Source organism: Rhinolophus sinicus, linkage group LG11, assembly GCF_036562045.2.
Source record: "Rhinolophus sinicus isolate RSC01 linkage group LG11, ASM3656204v1, whole genome shotgun sequence".
NCBI classification, from domain to species: domain Eukaryota; kingdom Metazoa; phylum Chordata; class Mammalia; order Chiroptera; family Rhinolophidae; genus Rhinolophus; species Rhinolophus sinicus.
The window spans coordinates 60,314,321-60,340,966 of record NC_133760.1 but is presented as its reverse complement, the minus strand read 5'-3'; the positions used below and the strand labels follow the sequence as shown (position 1 = coordinate 60,340,966).

Below are 26,646 nucleotides of genomic sequence, written 5' to 3'. Positions count from 1 at the left end.
GCACCAAACACTGCAGGGTAGCAGCTGCTTAACACCCAGCAGAGAGAAAACCATTCTACAAGCTGGCAAACCCACAAACAGCGCACAGACCGTTTTGCTTGGCCTGCACAGTCTTTAAAAAAAAGTACTTAGCCACTATTTTAAAAATCTGAAAATTTCGTATTTAAACTCAGATCTGTGGATTCTCTTGGCAGATTCTGAGGCTCAGGCATTCCCGGGTCCTCACTGCCCCACAGAACAACTGCTATTGAGCAGCTGCCGCCCTCCTGAGATAGGGCAGGGGCTCTCTCTCCTTCCCCACAGTGAGTGGGTGGTTTCACTCCCATGTACATTACACCCTGGTCCTATAAATCTGTTTCTCCAGGACCGCAATATGCCAGTAAAGGTTCCAGGAAGTGACATCTGTCATCTAGGAATTCTAAGTAAGGCTTCTGGGCCCCAAAGGGGGTCTCTGGTTTATGACGTAGCATTGGAAAGACTCTGCGTCCCTTTCCTTATGGGGTAGATAAAAGGTCCAAACGCATGTCCTTCCCCCATTCTTGGTTCCCTTGAGGAGCAGACGGGGAAGCCTTCATGGACAGTAGTGTGTCACCAACCTAACAGTTCATGGTGGAGAAACGGAAAAGCATGTCTGGAAACACATCCTCCTGGTCAGATGTTCCTGGCGGTGGCTCCAGGAGCGGACCAGGTTATCTGTAGTACAAGAATGCGAATGGTGTGGCCACCTGCGAAGCCATAGCCCAAATGGAGATTCCACTGGGGTGACATCCTAGATACACTTAAGGAGCGTCCAGAGCAACAGTCACTGCCAATCTCACTCTTCGTGGTCATAAGTTGAGAGAAGCTTTAACTTTTACAGCAAGAGAGAGATGTTCTGAAGGTGGAAAGGAAGGTTCCCTTGGAATCCACTGGTCCCTTAAGTCCTGCCAAGAAGGCCAAAGCTACAGAGCCCTGATGTTAGAGCCTCTTGCTCTTTCTTGTTGCCTCATTTCAAGGCAGGCAGAACTCACAGGGCAAGAAGAGGTCGTCTTCATTTTTCTGTATCCCAACATCTAGCACAGTGTTTCACATATAGACGGTACTTAATAAAAAATGAAACGCTGTCATCTATAAAACTGCACATATACCCAGGAAGCCTGAGTTGGAATTTGAATTCCACTCTCCTGAATCACAGACTGATAATTCTGTGGTATTCAGTTTGTTTCCTTTGCACAACACATGCTCATCTGTCATTCTTCAAAAACACATAGGAACCTTTCCACCTTTAGTCATCAGAGATGGTGTATTCTGGTGCCTACTCTGCAATCCTTTGCAAGTCTAAGAGTGTTGTAAGAGCATGACCACACATCCTGGTTGGCCCAGGACAATCTCAGTTTATGGCTGTTGGCTCCAGTATAATAATTAACAGTTTCCTTTCACTCTCACTAGTGTCTGGTTTGGATGACAAATTGTATCGGGTTGACAAACATTTTCTGTAAAGGGTCAGACAGTAAATATTTTAGGCTTTGTGAGTCATGCAATCCCTGTTGCAACTACTCAACTCTGCCCATTGTAGCAAGAGCAGCCAGAGATAACATGCCAATGAATGGGCATGACTGGGATCCAACAAAACTTTATTTACAAAAACAGGCAGCTGGCTGGATCTGGCGTGAAGGCCATAGTTTGCGTAGGAAATAGTTTGCAAGGAATCCAGGCATATTTTTTTTCCCACTTTAGGAAAAATGAGCTCTCAAGGAGACGGTATTTTGAGGGGGAAAGTGTGAAAATCAAGATAATTCAAAAACATGTTTGTCTGGTATAATCTTGAAGATGAAATACTACTCAAGAAAAGGTGAGTTCCAAGAAAGGCATTATCTTTGAAAGTATGTATTTCAGTATCTTTAGGGAAAGCAAGAAGTAAGTCTGTCTGAGGAAAAGTTTCATTTTAGAGACTCAGAAAAATAGAGCGATCAGAGGCAAAGCGGCTGACTGAGGTGGTGTGCTGAGGGGAAGGGTTTCTTTCCATCAGCTGAAGAGGAACCTCCGGGCTTTCTGCTAAGGGGGAAAAAAAACAAGGAGAAAAAGGATGGTCTGGACCACCAGGAGAGGCCTGATTTAAGGTCATGAAGGCAAGATGGAGAGAGCCAAGACGGAATACAAGTTATTCCCTACAGAAAACTCAATGGCATTGGATGATGGAACTCATCCATCATCCAACGAAAAAGAAGGGATGAGGACTGAAAAGCCTCCCCTTGCAGATTCCTTTGAGAGAATGAGCCTGGCTGGTTAAGAAAGTGAAGTCTAAGTATTTGTTAGTGTCACACGACAACGTCTGGAAGTCCCTGTGTGACTCTGCTGAGAAGCCAAGGGGACCGCCCTCCCCAAGGACAAACCAAACGCCACAGAGGCTGACAACCAACTGCCTGTCCAAAAACCCAGCAGCCCAAGAGCACCATCTGCTGTAAGAACAGCCAGAGATGCTTCCCCTATCTTTTATCACTGCCTTCAGAAACGACTGGATTAAACCTATCGAGGGGCAAAGCAATCTAATTTGTCGACCTGCCAACTCCCTGGAAACTCTCCAGTCCTCACGAGCAGGTATGAGGGGCACAAAAGACAGTCAATTCCCAAGGAAAAGCCTGGCTCTGTCACATAACCATGATTCAATATTTAGCCCCAATGTCAGCATGGTGTTTGGCACATTTGTATAATTATATTTGGCATCTATCGATGTTAGGAAGGAGTGTAATTTAGGAGACAAAATATAAAACTCAAATAAGAAGTGGCTGGCTCATCAGATCTATCTAAAGTGATCACGTACTTCACAAACCCCTTCTCCGAGGATGTGTTTTTTGCTAATGTCTCTCGAAACAAGGATGGCTGTGTACATTTGCTTCTAGGAGGAAGGGAGGGCTGCACCCTGACGCAAGGCTGTGGGCGCCCACGGCATGTCCTGGGGCTGTGGAAGTTGGTGCAGCTGGCGCTCACTCTGTCTTGAGATGTCTTTGTATCTGTATTTTTCACTGCCCCTCAAGAATACTGGCCCTTTCTTCCCTACTCAATGGTGTGTGTGTGTGTGTGTGTGTGTGTGTGTGTGTGTGTGTCTTAATGCTATCGATGTCTGCCTTTTACACTACAAACATCTCTGTCTGTGCCCTTTCTGGTGAAATAATTGTTTCATTCCATAATTCTTAACTTTGAGTAAGTGCATTCTCTCATTACAATAAAATATATACATATTATTAGCAAATACAATACCTTTTAGTACTCCAAGAACCAAAGGGAGGGACAAAAGCCTCAATATCCTTCTTATCACCAAGAAACCCAAACAACTCTCTGACAAGGGGGGAAGAAAAACCTTCTGGATGTTTCTGTGTTGCAATTAACCTTACAAAGTGCTCTTCCAAGCCTGAGAGGGGAGGGCTTGCATATGGAAAGGGAAAACACCATGTTTCCAGAGGGCTCACCCAGCAGCCCCCTGGTTTACTTGACTTACATCTCCCCTAAACAGCGTGGCCCATCCCCAACTCAACCACACACCTCACCAGCCAACTGGCCTTGGAGCACCAGCCACTGGCTTCACACACAGCAGCAGCCACCACTGCTTATTCTCCTTTCCCCAAGAGCCCCCCAACACTGAGTCCAGAAGGAAGGACCAGCATTACGCACTGGGCATCCAATGTAGGCGGAGTTGTGGACACCGGGGGGCCTTTTGTAAGTGCCGTCACTGTCTGTGGTGATGAGCCTGTCCTTCTCAGCATCTCCGGGGCAGCCATTGACCTGGTGTTTCCGACGTGGCTTAGGAGAACGTTTTATCCGCGAGCTATGAGGAAAAAAGAGGTTATCTTCATAGGAAACAAGCCGTCCTGCCACTGGAGTATCAGCTAAACACTAAGTACTTTCTGAGCACCTATGACATGCTGGCCACTGTAGGAAACACCCCACAGGATAAAAACGATGTGCCAGGCACAGTCTCTGCTCCAAGAAGCTCACTGTCTACCTGGGCAGACTACAGTAACACACACTGAACAACAGAGAACAATACAAGGCAATATATACTCATGATGTTATTTGGTTATACAGACATTCAGAAAAGGGCGAGATCAGTGTGAGCTACTGATTCACCACTGACTACACAGGACCTGAGCTGGGTCTTGAAGAGCAAGTAGCATCTGCAGACCAGGAGGGACGTGGGAAGAGGGTGTGAGGAGGGCCAGAAATGGAAATGCAGGTGAAGGTTCGGGGGCAGGGAGGCCACCAGCTAATGGAGTGGCAGGCCTACCTACGCTGCCGTGTGGTGGAGAGCAGCTGGAACCGAGAGGCAGGCCCCACCTGTTATAGGAGCACAGGCCCCACCTGGAACCATTACAGGTTTTGAGCAAAGAGAGACATCAATGACCGCAGTGTTTAAGAAGATGCTTCTGCATTAGGGGGCAGGGGTCTGGGAGACCCGGAGACCAAGACTGAGTGTGGCTGGGGCACAAGACATGAGCAATCCACCTGGGTGACCAAGCATAGGAAGTGAAGATATTGGGGTAGAGCGGATGCGAAGAGATGGAAGGCCCAGGAAGCTAGGGAGAGGTTGGCCTGGGCAGGACAGGGTGACGACCGCTTCAGAATGCTGAGCTGGAAGAAACAGATTAAAATCCAGGGACATGGTCTGAGGCAACTGGAAGTACATGCAGAAGGCGAGCAGCCCATCCGCACACAGGTGGGTGCCCGAGGAGGATAAAAGCCCCCCAGTAGCCTACACAGCCTTTCTGTGCATAAACCTCTTTGACCGGTTTTCGGGGGCCAGGCCCTCCTCTCCCAGCCCAGACAGCAGAGGCCGCCTGGCTCTGCCCTGGGACCCCCACCTCTTCCGGGGCTCTATGAACACCGAGGGCACGCTAGCCGTGGGGTCCAGGATCTTGTCAATCTGCATCTGCGCCCTGCGGTAGACCCGGTGTCGCTCCCGCGTGTCGCCCGACGACAAGTCGTCCACCACCGGGAACTCGTAGTGGCCGCGGCGCTTGGCGCGGAGCCGGATCTTGTTCCGATGGTGCTCGATCTCCGACTTGTGCCGCAGCGCCGTCTGAATCTGAGGGGGCGAGATGGGAGAAACCAGACGTAAGGAAAGTGCTCGAAGGTTTCTGGGACCCAGGCTCATTTTGCAGAGGCCTTCCTGCCACGTTCCTTGTATCCTAGAAGGCTGTCCTAGGCTCCCACGAGGCCCCAAAGGGTGTGACAAAGGCAGGTACACCCACACGGGGCACAGAGGACCTGCCATCACCCATCGCCTGTGTGTGTGTGGGGGTGGGGGTGGGGGGGAGAGTCGTGGCGTCGGCCCCTGGAGCCCAACAAAGATAACTCAAACCTGGGACAACGGTGACAACTTTGAAGATACTGAGGGATACTGACGACTAGACATAATGTGACCTGAGAAAGAGTAAATGTTTTCTATAAACAATTACTACTTTAGAGACTTTAAAACCCAGTAATGACTACTTTAGAGAATTTTAAATTAAAACAGATTCAAAGATGATATTTGCATTATACAACAGAATGGCCACTTACTGATAACTATCTAGTGTCATCAAGCCAAGGTCCCTGACACAAGACCCTGCCCCTTCCCAAGGAGGGGATCCACATGTACGGACACCTGTCATCACTGGGGCCAGAGCTACGTCTTGATGAAGGAGTAAGATCTGAAGAGAGGAACGGTGTGGGAAGAGGGTGTGAGGTGCAGGGCCAGGCAGAGGTGACGGGTGACAGAGGAGGGACAGTTCTGCTGTACTGTGGTGCAGTGCAGACTGAGAGGCATTGGCTTTCAGCAGGGCGCGTCCCACTGTCCTATAAGCACTTAGCAAGATGGACACCGAGAGGAAGAAGGGAAACTGAGCTGGGAATCTGACTGGGAGGCAAGAGCAGGACCGTAGGCCAAGATAAGATAAACATCCCAGGCTCTGCCACAGGGAGCCCAAAGCTACGTACTCTTTGAGACTGTTTGAGAAGGACAGTCAGCTGCATGAGGTTCTCAGCAACTGACCAGCAGGAGAATTAAGAAAGCCCCCCTTACTCTATCAGGACCTCATTATTCATTAAAATCTGAGGTCCTCCCACGAAGACCAGGATAGGCTCGGAAGGTGGACCAGAATCTCCGACTAAGAAAACCTTTCAGTTGAGCTGTATGAAGCCTACACTGATGATGCTCTAGCTCTTAAGTTGGGTTTTCACTTTACTATTACGCTCTATGATCAATACATATGTTACCTAGTCCTATGTATGCACCCACTACTGCATTTAAAATAGAAGAAAAAAACGGAGATGCAGGTTATTGGGTGGTGAGGCCGCGAGCCTGGAAAGCGCCTTCTCCTCTTTCTGTCTCCAGACGGAAAGCCCACTGCAGGGCGTTTACATGTGGCAAGTGCAGAGGCACACAGGACCAGGCTAGGACTGGGCCATGCAGGGCTCGGGATCCTGTGTATTGGTGAGAAGGAGCTGCACTCACCACCCTGAACCAATGGTACACATTCCCATGGTCACCTGCATGGCAAGGAACCAATGAGGTGTGGACAGGGGAAACTCTTAAGAACTCTTGACAAGACGTCTATAAGATGGTCCACTTTAAGGATCCCCCTTAAAGTGGGGATGGGGGCTCAAGTCTACCAATAACTTATTACTTCAACCTGGCAGAACTCAAAACAGCAGGTGTTTCCTGGAGGCGGGAAACAGACAGGCATGAAGGTGCCTTATGTGCAGTCCGAAACAGCATTCATTCCACTCATCATCCACCCAGGTCAAATCTCCCAAGTTCAAGTCAACAGTGACCTGGCTGGTCTTCTGGTTCCCAACAGCTCAGGAGGGAAGCAGAGCTAACTCACTCTCCCAGGACTCACTAGAATAGAGCTTTAGTGAGAATTATCTAGATCCTTGGAACTAGAGCAGATCTTTCAGGGGTCACAAAGTCTACTACAGACCCAAGACCACCCCAGGTTCAATGATTCACTAGGAGAACTCATAGGAGTCAGCCTTTTGTCCCAGTTATTACTGCAAACGGATACAAAGCAAAATCAGCAAAGGGAAAGGAAACATGGGAAGAAGTCTAGAGGAAACCAGGCACAAGCTTTCCAAGTCCCCTCCTAGTGGGGTCACACACGCTGTGCTTAATTCATCCAGCAATGAGTTGTGACAACACCTGTGAAATGCTGTCTACCGGGAAGCTCATCAGAGACTCAACATCCTGGATTTTTACTGGGGGCTGGTTATTTAGGCAGCCTCTACGGGCATGTGCCAAAATTCCAGACTCCGAGATGGAAAGCAGATATTCAGGATAAATCATATTGTTTGTACAGTTAAGGCACGATGAGCCCCTCTGTTATGAAAATGGTGGGAATTTTTCTGAAATTCAACTTTCTAAACACCAGCCACAGGCCAGAACAAGACTTTCTAAGGACAACAGTCTCAGGTCTCTCTTTACATCTGCCAACGCACCTCTGAACAATATCTGATCTAAAACAAAACAACAAAAAAAGTATATATTTAAAACGAAAAATACGTGTCAGTAGCTCATACCATTATGTGGCCACCTTTTGACTTTCATTTTTAAGCACTGATCAAATTGGCAGGTGAGGTTTCATTCTTCTTATTATTAATGTACTTTTGAATAAAAACCAGTACCTCTTTGTTAATTTTGTTGGTTTCTGCCACTCGGTCGGCCAGCACGGGGTGGTGAGCCGGAGGTGCTGGGATGGGCTGCATGGCAATCAGCTGGATCTTATTGGGGACCCGCCGACTGGCCTCCGAGGAGCGGGACACCCTGTCCACGTGCTCAAAGATGGAGGCCGACGAGTGCTGCTCGTTCCCTGAACTGGGTGGTGGGGGCCCTGGAACAGAGGGAAAAGTCAAATGAACAAACAAAGAAACACACATACGTACACAGACACGCACACAGTATACACACACGGCATACACACACACGGCATACACATACACACACACACACACATACACACACACACACTTCCTAAAGAAACAGCAAATAATCCAAATTAAGGATTAATCCTTAAAGAATCCTCAGATGGGCGCCTAACCAAAAACACACATCCCCTCTCTGTGGCAGAGGCCTTGACATGTCACTATCTGAGCTTCAATTGCCTGGGTTCAATATTGCCTCCCTCACCTTTATTCCAGATTACAAATGCTGTTAGACAAGATATGAAAATCATTACGACCCTGTGTGCCCAAATTTGCCATTTTGTCTACAGGGGTTTCAAAGTCTTCGCTAAGAAAGGGTAAAGGAAAGGAGGAATGTGGAATTGCTCAGTCAACAGCAATTTACAGAACTTTTAAGAGAAACGATTATAGCAGCTCTGAACTTCCACTCTCGTTTGGAGAGCGAGAAATTCCGTTACCGGCAGTACAGACGTGTGTTGATTAACCATGAGCACGTCTGGCTTTTCAGTTCTGATGCAGGAAGAAAATTAAGTTGAAGAGGCATAAGGAAAAAAGGCTGCTGCCTAGAGGAGATTCGTTTCCACTTTAAAAAGAGATGAAGAGTACACTTAAAAATGATTAAAAGGGTACATTGATGGCACGCATGTTACCACAATGAATCTTTTAAAGTAATCAGAACTTCAGGAAAGAAAAAACAAATTTTTAATGCGTAGGAAAAAAAAGAAGAGAAACTTTAAAATGATAACAGAGACAAAATCTTGGTGTAAAGGGTGGTTTTCCTCCAATTTCTTCTATTATCTGTAATGAGGATTTTCTCTAATGAGTAATGTTTTCACAGTAGAAATAATCCTAATGAACTTTAATTTTAAAAATGCAAAAAGAGACACAGAGCGATGAAGAGGGGCTGACTAGAGGAAACAGCTCACAGCTCACACCTTCGGATAAGCCACACACTGGACGCTGCTTTAAACTAAATGCTCTATTGGCCAAGAGAAGGACTGAGCGCCTGCAGAAACTGTTTTCATACAAAAGCCTGAGGTTTGAAACCTCAATCCAAGTGAAAAATACAGAGCTTTCTCCCGTGCAAAAAACGGTAGACTAGCTGAGCAAAGCGGTAAGAAACAGTACTGATATTTGATACAAGGAACACACATGGGTGCCATGTAAGTATCTCCTCTCCATTTGAATTATAATTGTTTGTGGTCCCCAGTGATAGAGATGATATATATAACTCCGTGAATGAACATCATCTCTCTCAGCAAGGAGGCACAGTCCTATGGATTACAGCTCTTCTCAGGCTTTCTTCCCCTGCCCTGGGTCTGGAGGGAGCTCGACTGTGCAATGCGAGCACAGCCAAGCACCACCATTCATCCAGTGGCAGCTCCTCAAGTTGCAGGCACACGGCCTAAAGGAGATCATTAGCTTCACCAGATAGACTGGCCGATAGGCTGGCCTTGCTAACTCAAACTTACAAAGTGACAGCAAATGTCACAAAGAATAGCACTTCAACTACTGATACCGAAAGGTGAGATCACCTTCCTCCACGATGGTAAAAAGACCAGAGTGGCAGGGAGCTCCAAGCGGCTGGAATACAAACGGGGCAAAGGAAGAAAGCCCCCCCCCCCTCCCCTGCCCCGTGCTGTCTGCCTGCCTGGGTACCGTGGAACGACAGGCCTGTGATTGGCTCCTGTCCACTCCCCACCCCACCCCCCAGGTGTGGTCATGGATCCTTGCTCTATAATTCACCAACTGCAACCGGAGAAGGAGGGGATGCACAGAAAACCCTCAAGCTTACACACTGCCCAGAACCCAGCCTTTCTAAACGAATGAAAACAGAGGTTATTTGTCATATATCCCGGGCGTGCCAAAAAACTGTATACAAGTGGACACTTTGGTCAACGCTGCTCAAGCAGTAGTTCGCTGTAATCAGAAGTGTCTGGATACTGATGGTAACCACTTTGAGCACCTCTTGCAATTGCAGAAGTCACACGTGACTTGTATTCATCTTTTGTTATCAGTATATATTATTAGAATTTTAATAGTGTTCCTTTCTTAAAATGTGTATATGTATACACAAGTTTATATATAACACATATTTATGAATTTTTTGTTTTTGTTTTTAAAAAACTACCTGTATAATAATGGCCAATGGAAAGTACAATGGATACACAGAGATTAATGCCGTGAATCCTGCCTTAAGGCCAGCAGGGACTTTAGATTAAAACACCTTTCTCTACAAATATAATAAAAACAAAAAAAAGGATAGAAATTACATACAGGATAATGTAACAATGGAGAATGGCAGAGGAGAGGGCAATCTGAATTACTAAAATGACCAAGCAATAGAACATTTTTAAAGAAACATTATATCATCATCTCTAGGTAAATAAAGTCAAACTGCATTATTATTAATGCCTGTGACCCAGGTTAATATCCTGTGGGGCAAGCGTCACGTGTATTTCTTCCTCACCCTATCCCTACACCTAATCCGTCGCAGGCATTTAGTAAGCACGTGATGAACACATGACTAAATGACTAGTCACTTCAACTACGTTTACAAAATTTTACCTCAAAGAGGCCTCTGGGCATCTGCCTTAATGAAGAGATAAGATTTATCATTTATGATCTCAGTTATTTTATAAATGGATGCTCGGCAATTACTTGAAACACTGGGATGTTATATGTAGTCAAAATAGCAGGGAGGAAACACTTGTCCCAGGACAACCTGGCAGAAGGTCCCAGAATGGTTCTCAAGCAACTCCTGCCTCCATTAATTTGTATTTCAGCACGATTGGCAACAAAAGGAGGATTTTTATGTGAATTACAAAATAATTCAAAAACGATGCTTATGAACTCAGAATCTTTTTTTATAGGGTTCTTAACTGAGTTCTATGCAAGCAACAAAATGCCTATGTGGCAGCATTGCAGCTTTAAAGAAGTAAACAAAGTTTTAAAAGTGAATTGATATTTGTAGTGAGAAACCCATCATTCTAAAGCATAAAAATAATGTACCGAGTCTAGTGTCTCTTCATAACAGTGACATCTTAGCTTCTAAAACTCACAACAATATCTAGTCCACTGGTCTCTTTCCACCGTCACCTCTCAGTCCCAAAACTGACGTGCTTTACTACTGGGATTCTGAATTTATGTTGAGAGTTATACTTGATTTTTGTCAGCCATGTAGAATATACTGGTTATCATTCTTTCAGTAAGGAGTTAAATACAGGAACTAAATGCAAGATTTTCTCAGATAAGTAACAGAAGTTGAGAAACTCCAGAGCTGATTCTTTTTTTTTTCCCAAATATTTCTTTCCCAGAATCAAAATTAGATTTCAGTCCTATCTGAAACAGTGTACCTGTTACCATGGTGCTAAGTAATTTGTAAGATTCTGTGAAATTGGATCCGAAGAAAAAAACTCTTCCCTTATTCTAAGGGGGTATTTCTTTAACATCAAAAACAAAACAACTAGAAGGAGTTGGAAGGAATCTCAGGAACCAGCTAGCTGAGTCCCACAGGAGCCCCAAAGGGCCAATGGAATTACTTGCAAGGTCACAAGCATGACAGTAATGGAACAGGCCCTCTTGCTTCTGTCCAGAATCTGTTCATTTATATTACACGGTTCACTCTGTACTGCATTTTCATACAGAGAAACTTGTGATGAAAAATTTCAGTATAAACATGACTATTAAAAATAATATCCTCAGGCATCCCAATTTTCTTTGCATTACTGAAACACAATCGTGAAATATAAATAAAGCTCCAGCAAATACAACAGCTGCACTAGCGCATTTGCTCAACAAAAACCAAGCTACTTTGTCATCATGCCAAAAAAAAAAAAAAGCGGCTAAGTCTAGTAAGACCTGTGGGCCTCATTTTCTTACAAGGCATGAGTTTCACGCTCATACTTTATCGAATGGGAGTCAAGTTCATGTTGGACCTGGTCTAAGAACCTAGAGCATCTGACTACAAACACAAATATGCGAAACCATCTGATCACACTGAACTATCTGCTGAAAGAAAGGTCTGGGACCAAATAGAATGCCCTTGGATCTCTGATAAATACACAACTTTCTGACAGTGACAACTGTGAAATAACTGAATGCTGAGGTCACTGAATCCTGGAGGCAGGTTTTTTTTTGTGTGTTCGTTTTGTTTTTTTGTTTTTTTGATCGCTAGTTTAGTACTTTATTGATGATATTGTGGAAGAATAATTATTTGCTATTAGAGGCAGTTTTAAGACTCGGGTTTTAGTTCGATTCCTCCTCACCCTTTGGGGAGGGAAACCATTAGGATTCTATCAACTAGAATGGAACGTGGCTATTAACCTCAAAACATACCTCCAGGAATCTCTAACCACGAGCCCAGTCCCCCGCCTCCAGGCAGACACCAGTACAATGTTAGATGGTAGCAGTCAAATCGGAGACACTCAGCATAAGAGAGATGAATATTCCACTGCGCAGGCTTTTTTTTTTTTTTTTTTTTAAGTTCAGCATTTGAAGAATGTAAAACCCTAGTCTATGGGAACCTCATAATTCCTACTTCTAACGTGGAGAGCAAGAAGAGTCACAGACCGCTCTGGGCGGCTCTGTGGGACTTGCCGTCATTCACTGCTCCTGGCGGCTTGTCTCCTGTCTCCCTCTCACTGGATTCCTCACTGACTGTCGAGTCAGCATCTGAAGGGGAAACTCTGCAGACATAAAACAAATGTGCACATTAGGAAAACGAAAGAAAAGGGGCGGGGGACAAGGTCACATTCATTTGGGAGTGGACATCAGGCTTCCAGGCAAAACCGGTGGAAATGACCCAGAACGCTCTTTCGTGGCACAGTATCAACGGCCCCAGTGACAGCGTACAGTTATTCCCTGAAGACAGCAAAACACAGCGTGTGAAACGGCTCTGCCATTTCAACAAATGCTAGGAAACTAGGTGCCAGATTGGAGGACAGTCCCTCAGGGCCCGGGACGGACATTCCGAGTCAGGCATGGGTTAGGTCACAGGATTTGGAGTTCAGGCCTGGTTCTGGGTGAACTGGGTCTGCAGGATCCCTAGGAAGCCAGGGGCGTCCTACAGTCACCCCAAAGAACTCCAGGTCTTTGGAATAAGCTTATACTTACCACACAAAGGCAGTGATCACCATTGAGATACACATAAAAAGCAAGGGTATCATGGAAGCCAGGTGGCACCAGCCTAGTAAAAACCCTTAACCAGTTAGCACCCCTTCTCTTTCCACTCCCTGGCAATGTGGGATGCTAACACGTTCTGGTGCCCGTGAGGGATGCAAAAATATTATATTAACCACGCAGACTGTTGAGATGTTGTGACTAAATGTTTAGATGAGACTACAAAGGGAGGAAAAAAAAGATTCTGCACCATTGTACTGACATTAAATAATCTTTAAGGATTTGATTTATTCTTAGCCTGCATGCTAATTCAACAAATCACACCTCTCTACATAATTCAATTTCTTTTGTAAAGATCACGATCTAACATCCATTCAATTCTTAAAACTAGGCCAGAACCCCTACAGGGTAGGTTTTTCTGAGAAGTCCGAAATTTTACCACCGTCTCACATGTGGGTATGATCACACACTTTGTCTCTGGTAGCAGAAAATGAGGATTGGGAGTTTTCAGAGCTCTAAGGCAGGTTGATAATTTAAGGCTTCCATCCCCAAAGCCTGTCTGTGCTCTGATCAAAAGTCAACTTAATAAACCTGATTCTGAACTTGTGTCTTCTTTCACAGAGCTGTAGCCCTTCGCCCAGGATCCGAGGGTGATGGGGGACTTACAGGGAGCGTGTTAACAAGCAGATCTCCCCATTCTTCACTTTGAAAGGAGGGATGGAAATAAAATTGGGGAGCTGGGCAGGGAGGAGGCAGTGAAGAGTCCATGCAAACACGCTAACAAGGGTGACAACACAGGCAGCCAGAGAAAAATCAAGCCAAGACAGAAGGACGGGATGAGGGTCACGTGAAGGGACAGTGATGAAGTCACACTAGCCACTGGGCTCATGGGCTGGGACAAAGCCAATCCCGGTGTGTATCCTGTGCCGTGCACTCTGCAGACATTATTTCTGATAACATCTCCAGAGGGATGAGCACACTCACCCCGGAAAATATATACTCGAGCTGGTCAATCCCTGATCAGGTCCCAGGGGTCCACCAAACCATGGCAGACAGTGATTCATAATCTTAAACACTTCTGGGAAAGAAAGCAGACAGCCTCCTCTGGGAGTCCATTAGACTGGATCAAGAGCCCTCAGGTTTGCTGATTTGGGGCAAGCTGCGGTCAGCCTCCTAGGCTGCAGACACGGGCAGTACTCACCGTCAGTGAGCCCCTCTGATACAGGCAACTGACACACTGAAAACGGAAACACGCTCTGGGACACAGTGCAATCCAGGAAGCCCAACACGAACCTTCCTCGGTGACGGATGTTCTTGGCGGGGACCTTGGCCTTGGGGCTGGGCACATCTCCATTCTCAGAGGGCGTGGTGTGGTCCTTCACAGGCCCCGGCAGCGGTGCTGGCTCATGAATAATCAGTATGTCGTCTTTATTGTGCTGACCCAGATGCTGCTTGGCAAAATCGAAGCCCTTCACGCTGGGAATCTGCAACTAAAACACACGCGCGCGCCACACACACGTGAGGCGATCTGAAATCCGAGGACTGTCAAAGAGATGGGGAGGGTTGGCAAGACTGTGAATGCCAACGTCTGACTTCAAGACTGTGCCCGCAATGCCTCCCATCTCATTCAACAAGCGTCTCTCAAATGTCAACTGTGTGCAAGGTGCCATTTCTACCTTGAGTTTGCAGAAAAAAGCAGACGCTTGGGAAAGATTCAAGAGGAATACAAGGATGACACATAATACAAAAGACATCACGAGACAATACCTGACCCACGGTCATACTAGCATAACCACGTGTGTGCTGTGCAATTCTAGAGAGAGTGGCCCGGGCGCAATACTCTTGATAGAGAAATGGGGACTTGTGCCAGGACTCGGAGGACAGGCAGAACTCGGAGATAAAAAGAGGCAGCTACACGGAGTGTGTTCTAGCTCATGCCAGGGACAGAGAACAAGTGAGGTCTGGGAAGAGATTCCACCAGCTGCACTAGAAGGGTCAGCATGGAGGGGAGTGGGACAAGGCCGGCCTGTATGTCCTCAACTCCAAATGCCTGCTTCTAGAGCAGGAAACCACTAAATATTTCCAAAGAGGCAGATTTCTAAAATTCCAAGCAGACAGGACACAAAGACACCAGTAAGATGGCCCAATACTACCACATACATGAAATGACAAAGGCCTGAGCCCCAAATCTTAGCGATGGAAATAGGAAAGAACGAACAGCTCTCCAGAAACTAGGCAGGAGGGCCCGGAAGCCAAACAGACGAGAGAGGCAAAGGAGAGAAAGAAGCCAGCAGTGACTGGCCATTGCACTGGAAGTCACATTAAGAGGTGAGTCGTGAAGGAATAATGCCTTGAGGAGATAAAAAGACAGCTTTCGCTTTAAACATGCTTAGTTTGAGATGACAAAAAAAGCTCCAAAGGAAAGCATCTCCACGTAGCTCGAGTCGAGGATAAGAGCTCGGGGGAACTTTCAGGCTGGAGATGTGACTTTGAGAGCCTCTGTGCAGAAGGCGACACGGTGGGGGGCCGAGACTTTTAAAGATGAAAACAGCCTGCAAATAAGAACGTTGGAGAACATCGAATCGTTTGGGGCTCAGAGGACAAAAAAGAAGCCAGGAAAAAATAGAAGGTGACTTCAAAAAAGAGTGGGGAAACTTCAGTGTCATAGAAGCCAAGGGAATAAAGATTTCTAGAAAGGAGTGGCCAACAGAAGTAACGGGGACACAAAGATGGAGCAGAGAGGGGTCTTCAAAAAAGTCCACCTCTCACACTGGCAGATGCAGGAGCTTTCTGTGGGGGCACAAGGTGCCAACACATACCCACAGCCAAGACCTGGTGAGCCTGCAACCACCGAGTCCAGGCCTCAGCGTCTGGGTCTGTGCGAAGCCAGGAAAGGTGCTCGAAGCATACGGAAACGTGGACAGTAAAGGTGGGACACCACTTTTGATGACACTAAAAGTGCCAGGGGTGGGTATTAACAGTTTCCTTAATTCGAGCGTACAGAGTATAGGAAAATAAACTGCACGTACATAGTTGTTTCCAGGGTCTCCCCAGCAGGGAGGTCACATGCAAACCCAAGCCCTCCTTGTCAGGCTGTGCTCAAAAGACACAAAGCAAACCCATCTAAGGAGTTATTTTAACAGGAAACTATGGAGAAGCAAAAGGTTTTGGCGTATTTGTGCTAACTTTATGCATAGATGAGTGGAAATGCCAATGGCTTACTTTGCGATCTCTCACGTCTTTCTAGCATTAGAAATCTAGCATCAATGGGCAGGAAAGTAGTCTGCAATAATGACTCATGCCAGCAGAGGGAGACAAAACTTACAGTAAATATAGTTTACAAAGCTGTTGCTTGGAAACAAAAGGCAAAGAGTGGAGAGCCTGTAGTTTCTAAATTGACGATGTCTTGTTACAAGAGCCGGCTACTCCACCAACCAGGCAGTTTGTGACTGGCACACACCCTCGGCTCAGGAATGTGGTTTCGGAAAAACCTGCCACTCCATGGCTCCTTCCATCTCCCACAGCCACCCAGGATATCTCTTCACCCATGAGACTGGATTAGCATAGTGACCTTCAACTGGGTTCCCCAAATCCCTGGGGATACACACTTTCCTAGGGGCACGCAGTCCTTTCAAGGGAATCACATTCCAGATAGAGAACCTCTGCATGTGCTCTCTCCTAATACAGGATTTTCCTGAGACTGTACCTGTGATCTAGCATCATGCTGGGTCCCCTGCACCTCTCCTTTCATAAGGGTTCTTCTCCTACTTTATAGAAGAGAGGCTGTACCTCTCACACATGTGGCGGCACCGCATTTTAGCTCCATAAACAAGGTGCCTCTAAATGAAAGAGTCACAGATACCAAATTATTTAATCATCACCATCAGCATCATCTTATCGATCCTCGTACAATCCTTTTGGGTATTATCTCCCAGTAAGATAGTAAAATGCTACTAGTGAGGAGGAAGCAATCTCTTCTGCAAGGTAGATGGTTTGCTCTATCAAAATTGAAGGAGGAGCCACAGATGGGAGACCTCTAAATAAGGAAAAAATATAAACCGCAGTGCCTCCGTGGTACAGGCTGTGTACCCCAAGTCTAGGAAGTAAATGCCTTCCCTGACACACTCTCAGGACTCACGTAAGAAACAAGCATATGTGTATGTCGCAAAGTTTCACAAATGCCAAGGTACCATACAACTGAGACCGACAGTATTATTATTGCTTGTGGTTGATAAACATCAAGCAGGTAACAGAAAGAGTCAGCTAAGAGTCCTCAGGCATCAGGTAAAGCTATAGACATAAATTCAGCAACAGGATGTGACAGATACATGGCAGACCCTCAAAAAACATTTGATGATGGAATGAATTTCAAAAAGGTCACCTGAAGTACCAAATGTACTAGATTTGGAGCGGGGAGGGGAACCAAGAAAGGATGTATGTCATAAATGAAATGGAATCCATCATAACCTTGAAGTTCAATATTGGCTTGTTGTTGATTCTGACTAACGTCTTTAATATACCCGTTAGATCCTTGCGCTTCTCACAGGCTGGGTGAGTCACTGTCTTCTACAACAATAGAAATTTGGCAATGCGTCTGTGCTTACGCACAAAACAGAAGCCATCTACACAAAGAAGGAAAAACCCAGAGGAAACACTTGCCCCCCTCACTTACAGAATTAGCTCCTTTTGTTTCATCCCTACTTTCTGGTACACTTTTTCTAGTTTTTCCATTAAAAAAAAAAAATCTAGGGTTACGTATGGCTGTATTGTCTCAAGCTTCCGCATGCAAATACTCAATAGTTTTTAAAAGAAGAGGAACGATTAATTAGTGCCTTCAGTATTCCCATTAGGACCCAGTTATTTCTGAGGAAGGACAGCCCTTTTGTTCCTTCTTTCTTTACTATATCACAGAGGGGACAGGCTCCAGCATCTGTGCTCTACCAGAATATGTCACGGACAAGTCAGGGAGGCTCAGGGAGCAGGTCAGCCAAGGAACGGAAGAGACGCCTGATGAATTGTAAAACACACGAGCTGTAAATATAATACAACCCAGATGGAACAAGACAGAATGAAGCCCCCACGATTCAGTTAGCCTGAATCCATGGGAAAGCACACGAAGATGACAACAGAAACCACACAGCAAACGCCAAAAGTTTCTGAATGAAAATTTGCAATCTTGAAGAAAGCGCCATTGTTCAAACATGTCCTAGTTGATGGATGTGATGTGGGAAAACTCACCCCAACCACCATGGTGTTTCCATTTAGAAGGTGAAGACAAGGCAAAGTTATTGCCATCGATGTGTCTCTGCCACGGCCCAGCATGGGGACTCTGCCACCATGTGGTCCTGGGTTTGGGAGAGCAGTCCTTCAAGATTCTCCCACGCTAGGCCACAGCAAGTCACGGTCAGCTGACTGTGGATGAACCAGAACCACCTACACAGGAGGCCTTACGGGGATCCTTGCCGAGAATCAAAGAGCAACTGCAGGGGACGAGCTAACCTTGGCTGTGATGGAGGAAACACTCATGGAGCTTCCTTTAATCCACTGTCCACACTGCCAGCCAAGTGACCATTGCAAACATATCTATGTTGCAGCTGCATTCCTGCTGAGAACCCGCCAGGTGTTCCCCGCCACCTACAGCTTCACTTCCAAGTCCGTACATGTCCTATAAACCCCTCTGAGACTGGCTCTTGCCCACCTCTGTCGCCTTGGCTTTGGCAGTGCCCTTCCACATACAACCTTTGCTCCATCCTTCCTGAGTTACATGCCGTTCCCTCTGCCTGGCCCCACTTCATCTAGCTGCGTCTCCTCAACCTCTGAGCTTCAGCCTCCACATTACCTCTTCTGGGAAGGCAGAGGCAGCCCACCACGTACAGTGGGGCGGCTGCCCTCCTCCAAGCTCCTGCAGCATCCCAGACAGACGTGCAGTGACTGCATGTCAGCCTTTGGATGGCTTGTCCCTCTCCCGTACTAAAGCCCTCGAAGGCAGGATTGCATGGCTATCTGTGCCGGTAACCCAGCCTGGCCCTGCTTGGCTCAGAGCAAGCCCTCCGTGTTTGGTGAATGAATGGGCAGTGTCTCAGGCAGCTCCATCTGGCTGCCCGCAGTGCCAGCCGGCCAGGAACTATGGTCCTGAGCCAACAACGGGGTGTGGACTGTCCCCGACAGAGAACAAGTTTCCATGGGACCAGCCAATGCCATTCATATCTTTAAATAGAACCTCAACAGGGCGAGGCGGATCCAAGCTGGAGTTGTTTTTGGAGCAGTGACAAGTGATGACTTTGGGCTACAGATTAAAGAGAATGCAGATAAAAAGAAGACATGGGTTAGCGTTTTTTTTTTTTTTTTTTTTTAATCATTAGAAATAAAAAAAAGGACCTTGTCTCAAAAGATGACAGAATGGCCTCCCTCTTTATCACATTTCAAAACTAATCTACTCCCAGACAATCTGAAGAAGTTTCCTTCTCGTTACAATGGGAAAGGGGTGTGGATTTTTGGTCAGCAGATTTATTGTTTCCAGATGTTTGTAGCTCTCGGATTTGCTAAAAGATTTGGAGAGTGGTGGCGAAGCAGCATCAGGGGGCGGGGTGAGCAGAAAGGAGAAACAGAAAACAGAAAGGCACATAAGGGAAAAAGAACTATAGTCAGCCGGTAAGACAGCCTCTTTTCCAATTGTCCCAAGGACTAGGCTAGCAGGACTTCGCTACCGCCAAGTAATCTTAGAAGAAATGCTTACGAAGTAGAGATATTTGTTTTTTCAAAAAAGTGGAGATCATCATTTTCCTACTATAAACACATGAGGAGATCTACACCGTGGGTTTCAGTGCCAGCAAAACTAAGCCCATGCCTCTGAAACAGGGGAAGTCTTACTCTCCTACCAGAAGTCACTTCATCTCTCAGGGAAGACCTTTCCTGTACATATGTGATTTAAAAAAAAAAAAAAAAGAATGTACGAGCAACTCCAAAGGCTGGAAATTCCATTTGGAACTCTGTCCATTTGAAAGACAGCCACATCTGGGATGTGAAAATATTTCGGAAGTGAAAGTGGGAGAAGGGAGAAAGCTTGGAGAATAGCCTATTTTGAACTCAAGAGCTGCGGACCTCTGATAGCTTCTTGGAGTAACGGACAATGGATGGGCTTTCATGAGGAGTGCTTATGCTGGAACTAGGAAATATAAGAGACCTAAATACATAACCATCTCTACTGGCTAAATCTGCGACTATATTCTTGCACCGGAACAAAAACACTTCCAAATCTATTGCTGATCTCATTACAATAAATTCTCACTATGAATCATTTAGTATGTCAAGTACTTTTTTTTCAGGTTTTCTCCCCCTGTCATTCATTAATCTAACAAAACAACCTTGGCAGACTATGCAAATAATAAATGAAGAGAGGTAATAACTCTAAACTTAATGTATAAAATGCTTCCAATACACCGGAACACCATAAGCTTGCAATTTAATCAAGACTTTGCATTTCTTAGTTAATGCATAAGAAAAAGGATAGTCTTCATTTACTCTTACAGAAGTAAAATCAATTTTAAAAACACTTTTTTTTTCCATTTAGCATGTTGAGGTTTGTAATGGGCAGAATTTCTTATACCCAAACAAAATAAAATTCAAAGCTGAATCAGGTAATTCTTTATTTCTTGTTCTTTTGCCTCTTGCTTTTTTCTTATGAAACTTTGGAGTCAAGTGAGTTCTCCAGATTTGTGAGACCCCTGGAGGGCACATATTAGTAAATATGGTAGGACGACCACTTTCCATTCCCTTAGTAATGGCTGATTTGCATGCTATGCTAAATGCCAGCAGCTAAGTGAGTCCTTCCCCAGTACTTGGCATGTTTTTGCTCACCCCAGTGAACTAGAACTAGATATGGACCAAGAGTCAATGTCCTTGGTCTGAAACATGTATGTGACAATGAAATATTGCAGAAACTATTGAAATATATGTGTGAGAAGAGAATTGCTCTTACTAGTATGAAAACTAAATTGAATGCTTTAGAAAGACATGGAAAAGGAACTGCTAAAAAGAAAACTGCTGTCAAATTAGGTGTGGGTGAGTTAACTCTAAAAGACTGTAGAGTAGGGTAGGTTGGGAGGAATATTTTAAAAATCTAGAGAACTATGCACTCAGGTTGCTTGGCTCTTCTCCAAAGAAACCCAAACTGGAAACCGCAGCTGATGCATTATGGGTATTGTTTATTACAAGAAAGACATACAGAGAATCCCTCTCAGTAGACCAACAATCCAAATGAAAAACTTCAGGTATAGTGAAAGACGGGCAACTAAATACCTATTCAGTAACTTAAGTTAAAATGTGAATGGCATGTATTACCATTTTATAATGATTAAATGGTCTCGATCAAGGTGGATAAGTGGACTTGCAACATGATAAATGGTAGAAAATACAGGAGCTGTCCAGTGAGGTTTTATATGAAAGAAATAGATGCAGATCTGAGAAAACCTCCTTTGGCTCCTGTTCTCTGAAGATATCCAGAGTTAAAATAGATCAGAATTCATACCCAAAATAGATGTGATCTCCTAATTGATCGTCTCAAAAATAAAATCACAGAAGAACTCAGAGCTCAGAGCATTGCTAAGCTGTTATAGAGGTTCACCTTCCTCGCATATCGTGCATACAACAGAAGAACTGGGGCGTCAGTAACAGGAAGGCACATGGACACCACCATTACAACCACAAGATTTCCCTAACAGCCCTCTGCTCCGTCTTTCAGAATCAAGGGCCTGAGCTTCCCCGGCCCTGCTTGCAAGATGCCTATGCAAAGGTGGGTGGGTTTGCCCCTTACCTTCTGCCGCTGCTGAATGTTGGCCACGGTATCGGGCTGAAAGTCCAACTTGTCCGTGCGGCAGAGTTTCCAGTAGAGGATGACGACAATCACCATCACCACCAGCACGGGAATGACCACGCCGACGATGACCCACAGGTTGCTGCTCTGGGACTCCGGCGATGGCCGCTTCACCCTGTCCACAGCTGCAGACAAGGAAGAAAGGTCTCTGATTCATCCTCTGCAGTCCTTTCATGAACAGCCCTTCTGGGCAGTGAACGGGCCTTCTGTGAGAAGTCTCGAAAGTCCCTGTCGTTTCAGCTCAAGACAGCTGGTTAGAGGCCATGATCTCCTGATGACGGGAAACGTGACCAAGCAACAAACACCACACAACTAGAATCCATTAGGGATCAGTGACATACATAATGTGTCCACAAGAACATGGCTAATTCTACAGGTTAATTTTAGGTCTCCTGACTTTATTCTACTAGCTCTCCCCGAAGTCTCAGTGCAGGAATGCTTCCATACCCAAAATTAGAAATCCTCAACATAATCTGTGAGCAAACTGCCTTAATTCCCTCACCTGTGTCACTCCCTGAACCTTGAAATACGGCTTTTAATTGAAACTGCTTTACCTAAGGTACCAGTTGTCAATTTCAAAATTACATTAAATCAAACTTATTCATTTTGAAACTGCCACTCCCCACCCTCCTGCCACCCTCACCTTAGCCCCACCCTCCATCTTTCATGCCCTTGGACAATTATGCTTCAATTTCTTTCACCAGCTCCTTTCCCTAACTCTGCCTCCCAGTACTGGGCCCTCGTCCTCTTCATTCACTCACCATCTCAGAGGACACAGCTCCTCTTCAAGCTCAGGTTCCGGTCACCAGGATCTGAAACCCAGCCTGGCCCTCCTCTCTGCCCCACCTCCTGATCCGTTCGGGCCGCTCCATAACCACCTCTCCATGACAACACTAGCTCCCCCCTTGCCTAAGTTCTTTTGTTCTGGTTGTCTTTGTCTTGCAGACAATACCTTACTATTCTTTCAAAATGCATTTTATTACATAGATGTATCATGTTGACATATGACACTACTTTGCTCATTAATACAGTCACGGCTCCAAGTCTTGTCTTTTCAAATACATCTCTGTCTTCATGGGCAGGGACTACGCTTTACTCTCATTTGGTGTCCAGTAATGGTTAACACATGCTATGGGATCACAACATTTCTGCTCAAAGACACACAACAAAAAAGATTCTTGGTGCGGCTTTAAGTTTGGGTTGAGGCCCCGGAGAGAGCGAAATGGGAGGTGAGCGTAAGCACTCTAAATGTGCGTACTACGAAAGCACGAATTCCAGGGCCGAGACTAGGCAGGAAACGGAAAAGGTGACAGTGTGAGACAGTAATATTTTTAAATTTGGCCTGGATATAGGGTATATATGTAGCTCATTTTGCATGAAAACAACTGATGATACAGGAGTGACAGAGTCACACTGAGGAGCTGGGACAACTGGATACTCTTCTTAGTTCTAACCTATAAAACCCTGTCAGTTGCACAGATGGGGCTGGCCTTGGTGTTGGCTGAGGCTTCCAATCCCAGGATTGTTACCCCTATGGTCTGTAGCATGAAACCAAGAAAGAGAGCTGCAAAGAGCAGATGGAAGGACACTTGAGAGGTGCCCATACCCTATTGCGATTTATCTTTTTTGAAAGGTGAAGTGCATAGCTGAAGCGGGGCACCTCTCCTACAACCAGAAATGTCATATGAGTGAAGTCAGGCTGAGAAAGACAAATACCATAGGATCTCACTTATACGTAGAATCTAACGAACAAAATTAACAAACAAACAAAGCAGAAACAGACTCATAGATACAGAGAACAATCTGATGGTTGCCAGAGGGAAAAGGCGTTGGGGAGCTGGGTGAAAAAGGTGAAGGGATTAAGAAATACAAATTGGTAATTACAAAATCATCACGGGAACGTAAAGTATAGCATAGACAATAGAGTCAGTAATGTTGCAACAATTATGTATAGCACCAGGTGGGTACTAGACTAATCTGGGGGATCACTGCATAAATTATATAATGTCTAACCACGGTGCTGTAAACCTGAAACTAAAATATTGAACGTCAAAAATAAATAAAATGCACGAAGGTAAAAAGTCATATATGAAAAAATGTAAGTGCTTTGTTATTTTTTTTCCTTACCGCTTTGAAACAGAACACACTAATATGCAACCATATATCAAGTACATAAGTGCAAACCACTAATAGTTATTTGCTTAAACTCTGCCATCATCTTATATGGAATGGAGAAAGTGTGCCCATTAGTCCTCACCCTGATTAGTTTCCAGGGAAAAGTATAGATTTCACAAAGAATCTTCTACTGCTGAGGATAATTTCGAACCTGTCATTTTTGAAAACTGCCGTTGTCTCCTACGTAGTTTCTATACAGTTTTCCCAATAGTCTCTGAGGCTGAATTCCTTCTAAACATTTACTTATCCCTCTACTCTTGGGAGCAAGGATCACCGAGCTTTTATAAGGGTTGTTCTCAGGATCATGAAGGAAAAACATCCACATAAAAATAGCAGTCTGATTCATAAATGTATATTTAGAGAAATATACTCTTCCATGCCTCTCCTTTTCTTAATTTTAAATACCTAAAATCTGCAACTTTGGGAAAAAAGAAGGCACTGAAAGTAGCCATTACTGGGTGGCAGGGGTCTAGTTTCTGCCCCAAATAATAAAGAAATATCAAAAAACCTCTTTCTAAATTGTGGAGTGGTGTAAGACTGGGTGGGGGAGAAACAGGATTGAAAAGGGTAAGATCAAGGACTTCTTTGTGTTAAAAGACCCAGAAGGAAGCCAATAAATGCAGAAGGCACCTCCCAGCTTCCTGCGTGACTCACTGTCCCCACCAACATTCAAAATATGACAGAAAGGATTTTGGAATAAATACAGAGAAAACACGTTTTTACCTAAGACAAAATTTTTTTTTTAAAAGAAAAATAGTACAGGAGGTAGAGGGAAAATGTTCGATGTAACTTAAGCTACTATGGCACTACAAATACAGAATGCGAGGTAGGGGACAGCAGTGAAGGGTACAACCCCAAGTAACTGAAATAAAGAATCATCTTGGCAAACGATTTTTAACAACTGACATCTTATGTAAGTGCCACTCAAAAATAAGGGTTTGAGACATAAATCTACATATATATATATATATATAACACACACACACAAGAATGCCTTAAATTCAGAGTTCACTGTCAGAAGACTGGCTTTTGACCCCAGCACAGCACAGGTGACTCCTCGGGAGCCAAGCCTCATGCACTTACGTTGGGCGACAGCGCCTTGAATTCGGTAACCCAAGATAATGGCGGCTCTCTGGATGTCTATCTTGTTAATCAGATCTGAAGACGTGACCGCACTGAGTCTTTCTCCATCTTGATCTTCCACAAAGTAGATGAGCTGCACGGGATTGTCATCTCCCTCGAGCCTTGACACATTTACCACCTGAAAGATAACAGAAACCATTAGCATTTTAGAAGCTCATGTTTCCAGATGCCCTTTCTCAGGGCACTCAATCTTGACTGTGTTACTCAGAATTTATTTCAATCCTCAAAATAAGCTCCTTAGACTGTTTCGGATTCCAGAATCCCCATGACACTTTCTTAGTGGGAAGAGAGGCAGTTAAAAGGAAAGTTCCTCTGTGTGGAATAACTAATGAGTTCACCTCACTCAAAGTCTTCTCTGAGAAAAAGGGCCAAGTCCAATACACAGAGCATAGGGTTGCCAAGTCCAGGAATCTAGAATTGCTACCAAGAAGCTCCAACATGTCATGGGAAGGCGCTCCTGTCCTCACAATATCAACCACAATAGTTAGGTACATCCCGGTTCTCTGAAACTATTATTTATTCTATCTAATCCCTTCTTGAATCCATTAGCATCTTCTCCCTGTTCTGCTAGGGCAAGGTTTCTCAAACTTGGCACTATTGCCATTTTGGCCCAGGTAATACTTAGATGTTGGGGGCTGTCCAAGCATTGTAGGATGGTTAGACGTTTCCCTGCCTTCTACTCACTAAAGGCCAGTAACAATAGCCACACCAATTGTGACCCTCACCAATTGTGACAACCAATTGTGAGACAAATAAAAATGGAAACACGATATACCAAAACTTACAGGATGCACAAAAGAAATTATGAGGAAAGCTTATAGTTATAAATGCATATACCAAGAAAAAAGAAATCTCAAATAAATAATCTAATTACACCTCAAGGAACCAGGGGGGAGAAAAAACAACTAAGCCCAAAGTTAGCAAAAAGGAGGAAATAATAAAGATTAGAGCAGAAATAAATGAAATTGAGAATAGGAAAACAATAGAAGAGATTAACAAAACTAAGAGTTGGCTGTTGGAAAAGATAAACAAAATTGATAAATCTTTAGCTAGACTAACCATGAAAAAGTGAGAGGATTCACATTAAAAATTATAAATGAATGAGAAGACATAACTGATACCACAGAAACACAAAGGGTCAATAGACATCTCTGGACAATTGAACAACAAATGAGACAACCTAGAAGAAATGGAGAAATTTCTAGAAATGCACAACCCATTAGGACTGAATCATGAAAAAATAGAAAATGTGAACAGACCAATAAAGAGTAAGGAGATCAAATCAGTAATCAAAAACTTCCCAACATATAAAAGCCCGAGGACCAGATGGTTTCACTGATGAAGTTTACCAAACATTTAAAGAAGAATTAATATCAATCTGTCTCAAAATTTTAAAAAAAAAAGAGAAACTGAAGAGGAGG

At 44.8% G+C, this 26,646-nt stretch overlaps 1 protein-coding gene across 1 annotated transcript in view; it reads right to left on the bottom strand.

The window, feature by feature from the left end:
* Window positions 1–26,646, bottom strand: part of KIAA1549 (KIAA1549 ortholog) — a 104,811-nt gene that overhangs the window by 21,604 nt on the left and 56,561 nt on the right. Inside the window, exons 9-15 of the mRNA XM_019749890.2 lie at window positions 25,166–25,343; window positions 21,848–22,032; window positions 14,329–14,525; window positions 12,514–12,602; window positions 7,639–7,844; window positions 4,836–5,059; window positions 3,649–3,802 (exon numbers count right to left, since the gene is read on the bottom strand). Coding sequence (XP_019605449.2) covers window positions 3,649–3,802; window positions 4,836–5,059; window positions 7,639–7,844; window positions 12,514–12,602; window positions 14,329–14,525; window positions 21,848–22,032; window positions 25,166–25,343 — 1,233 coding nt within the window. The remainder of the gene's footprint in view (window positions 1–3,648; window positions 3,803–4,835; window positions 5,060–7,638; window positions 7,845–12,513; window positions 12,603–14,328; window positions 14,526–21,847; window positions 22,033–25,165; window positions 25,344–26,646) is intronic.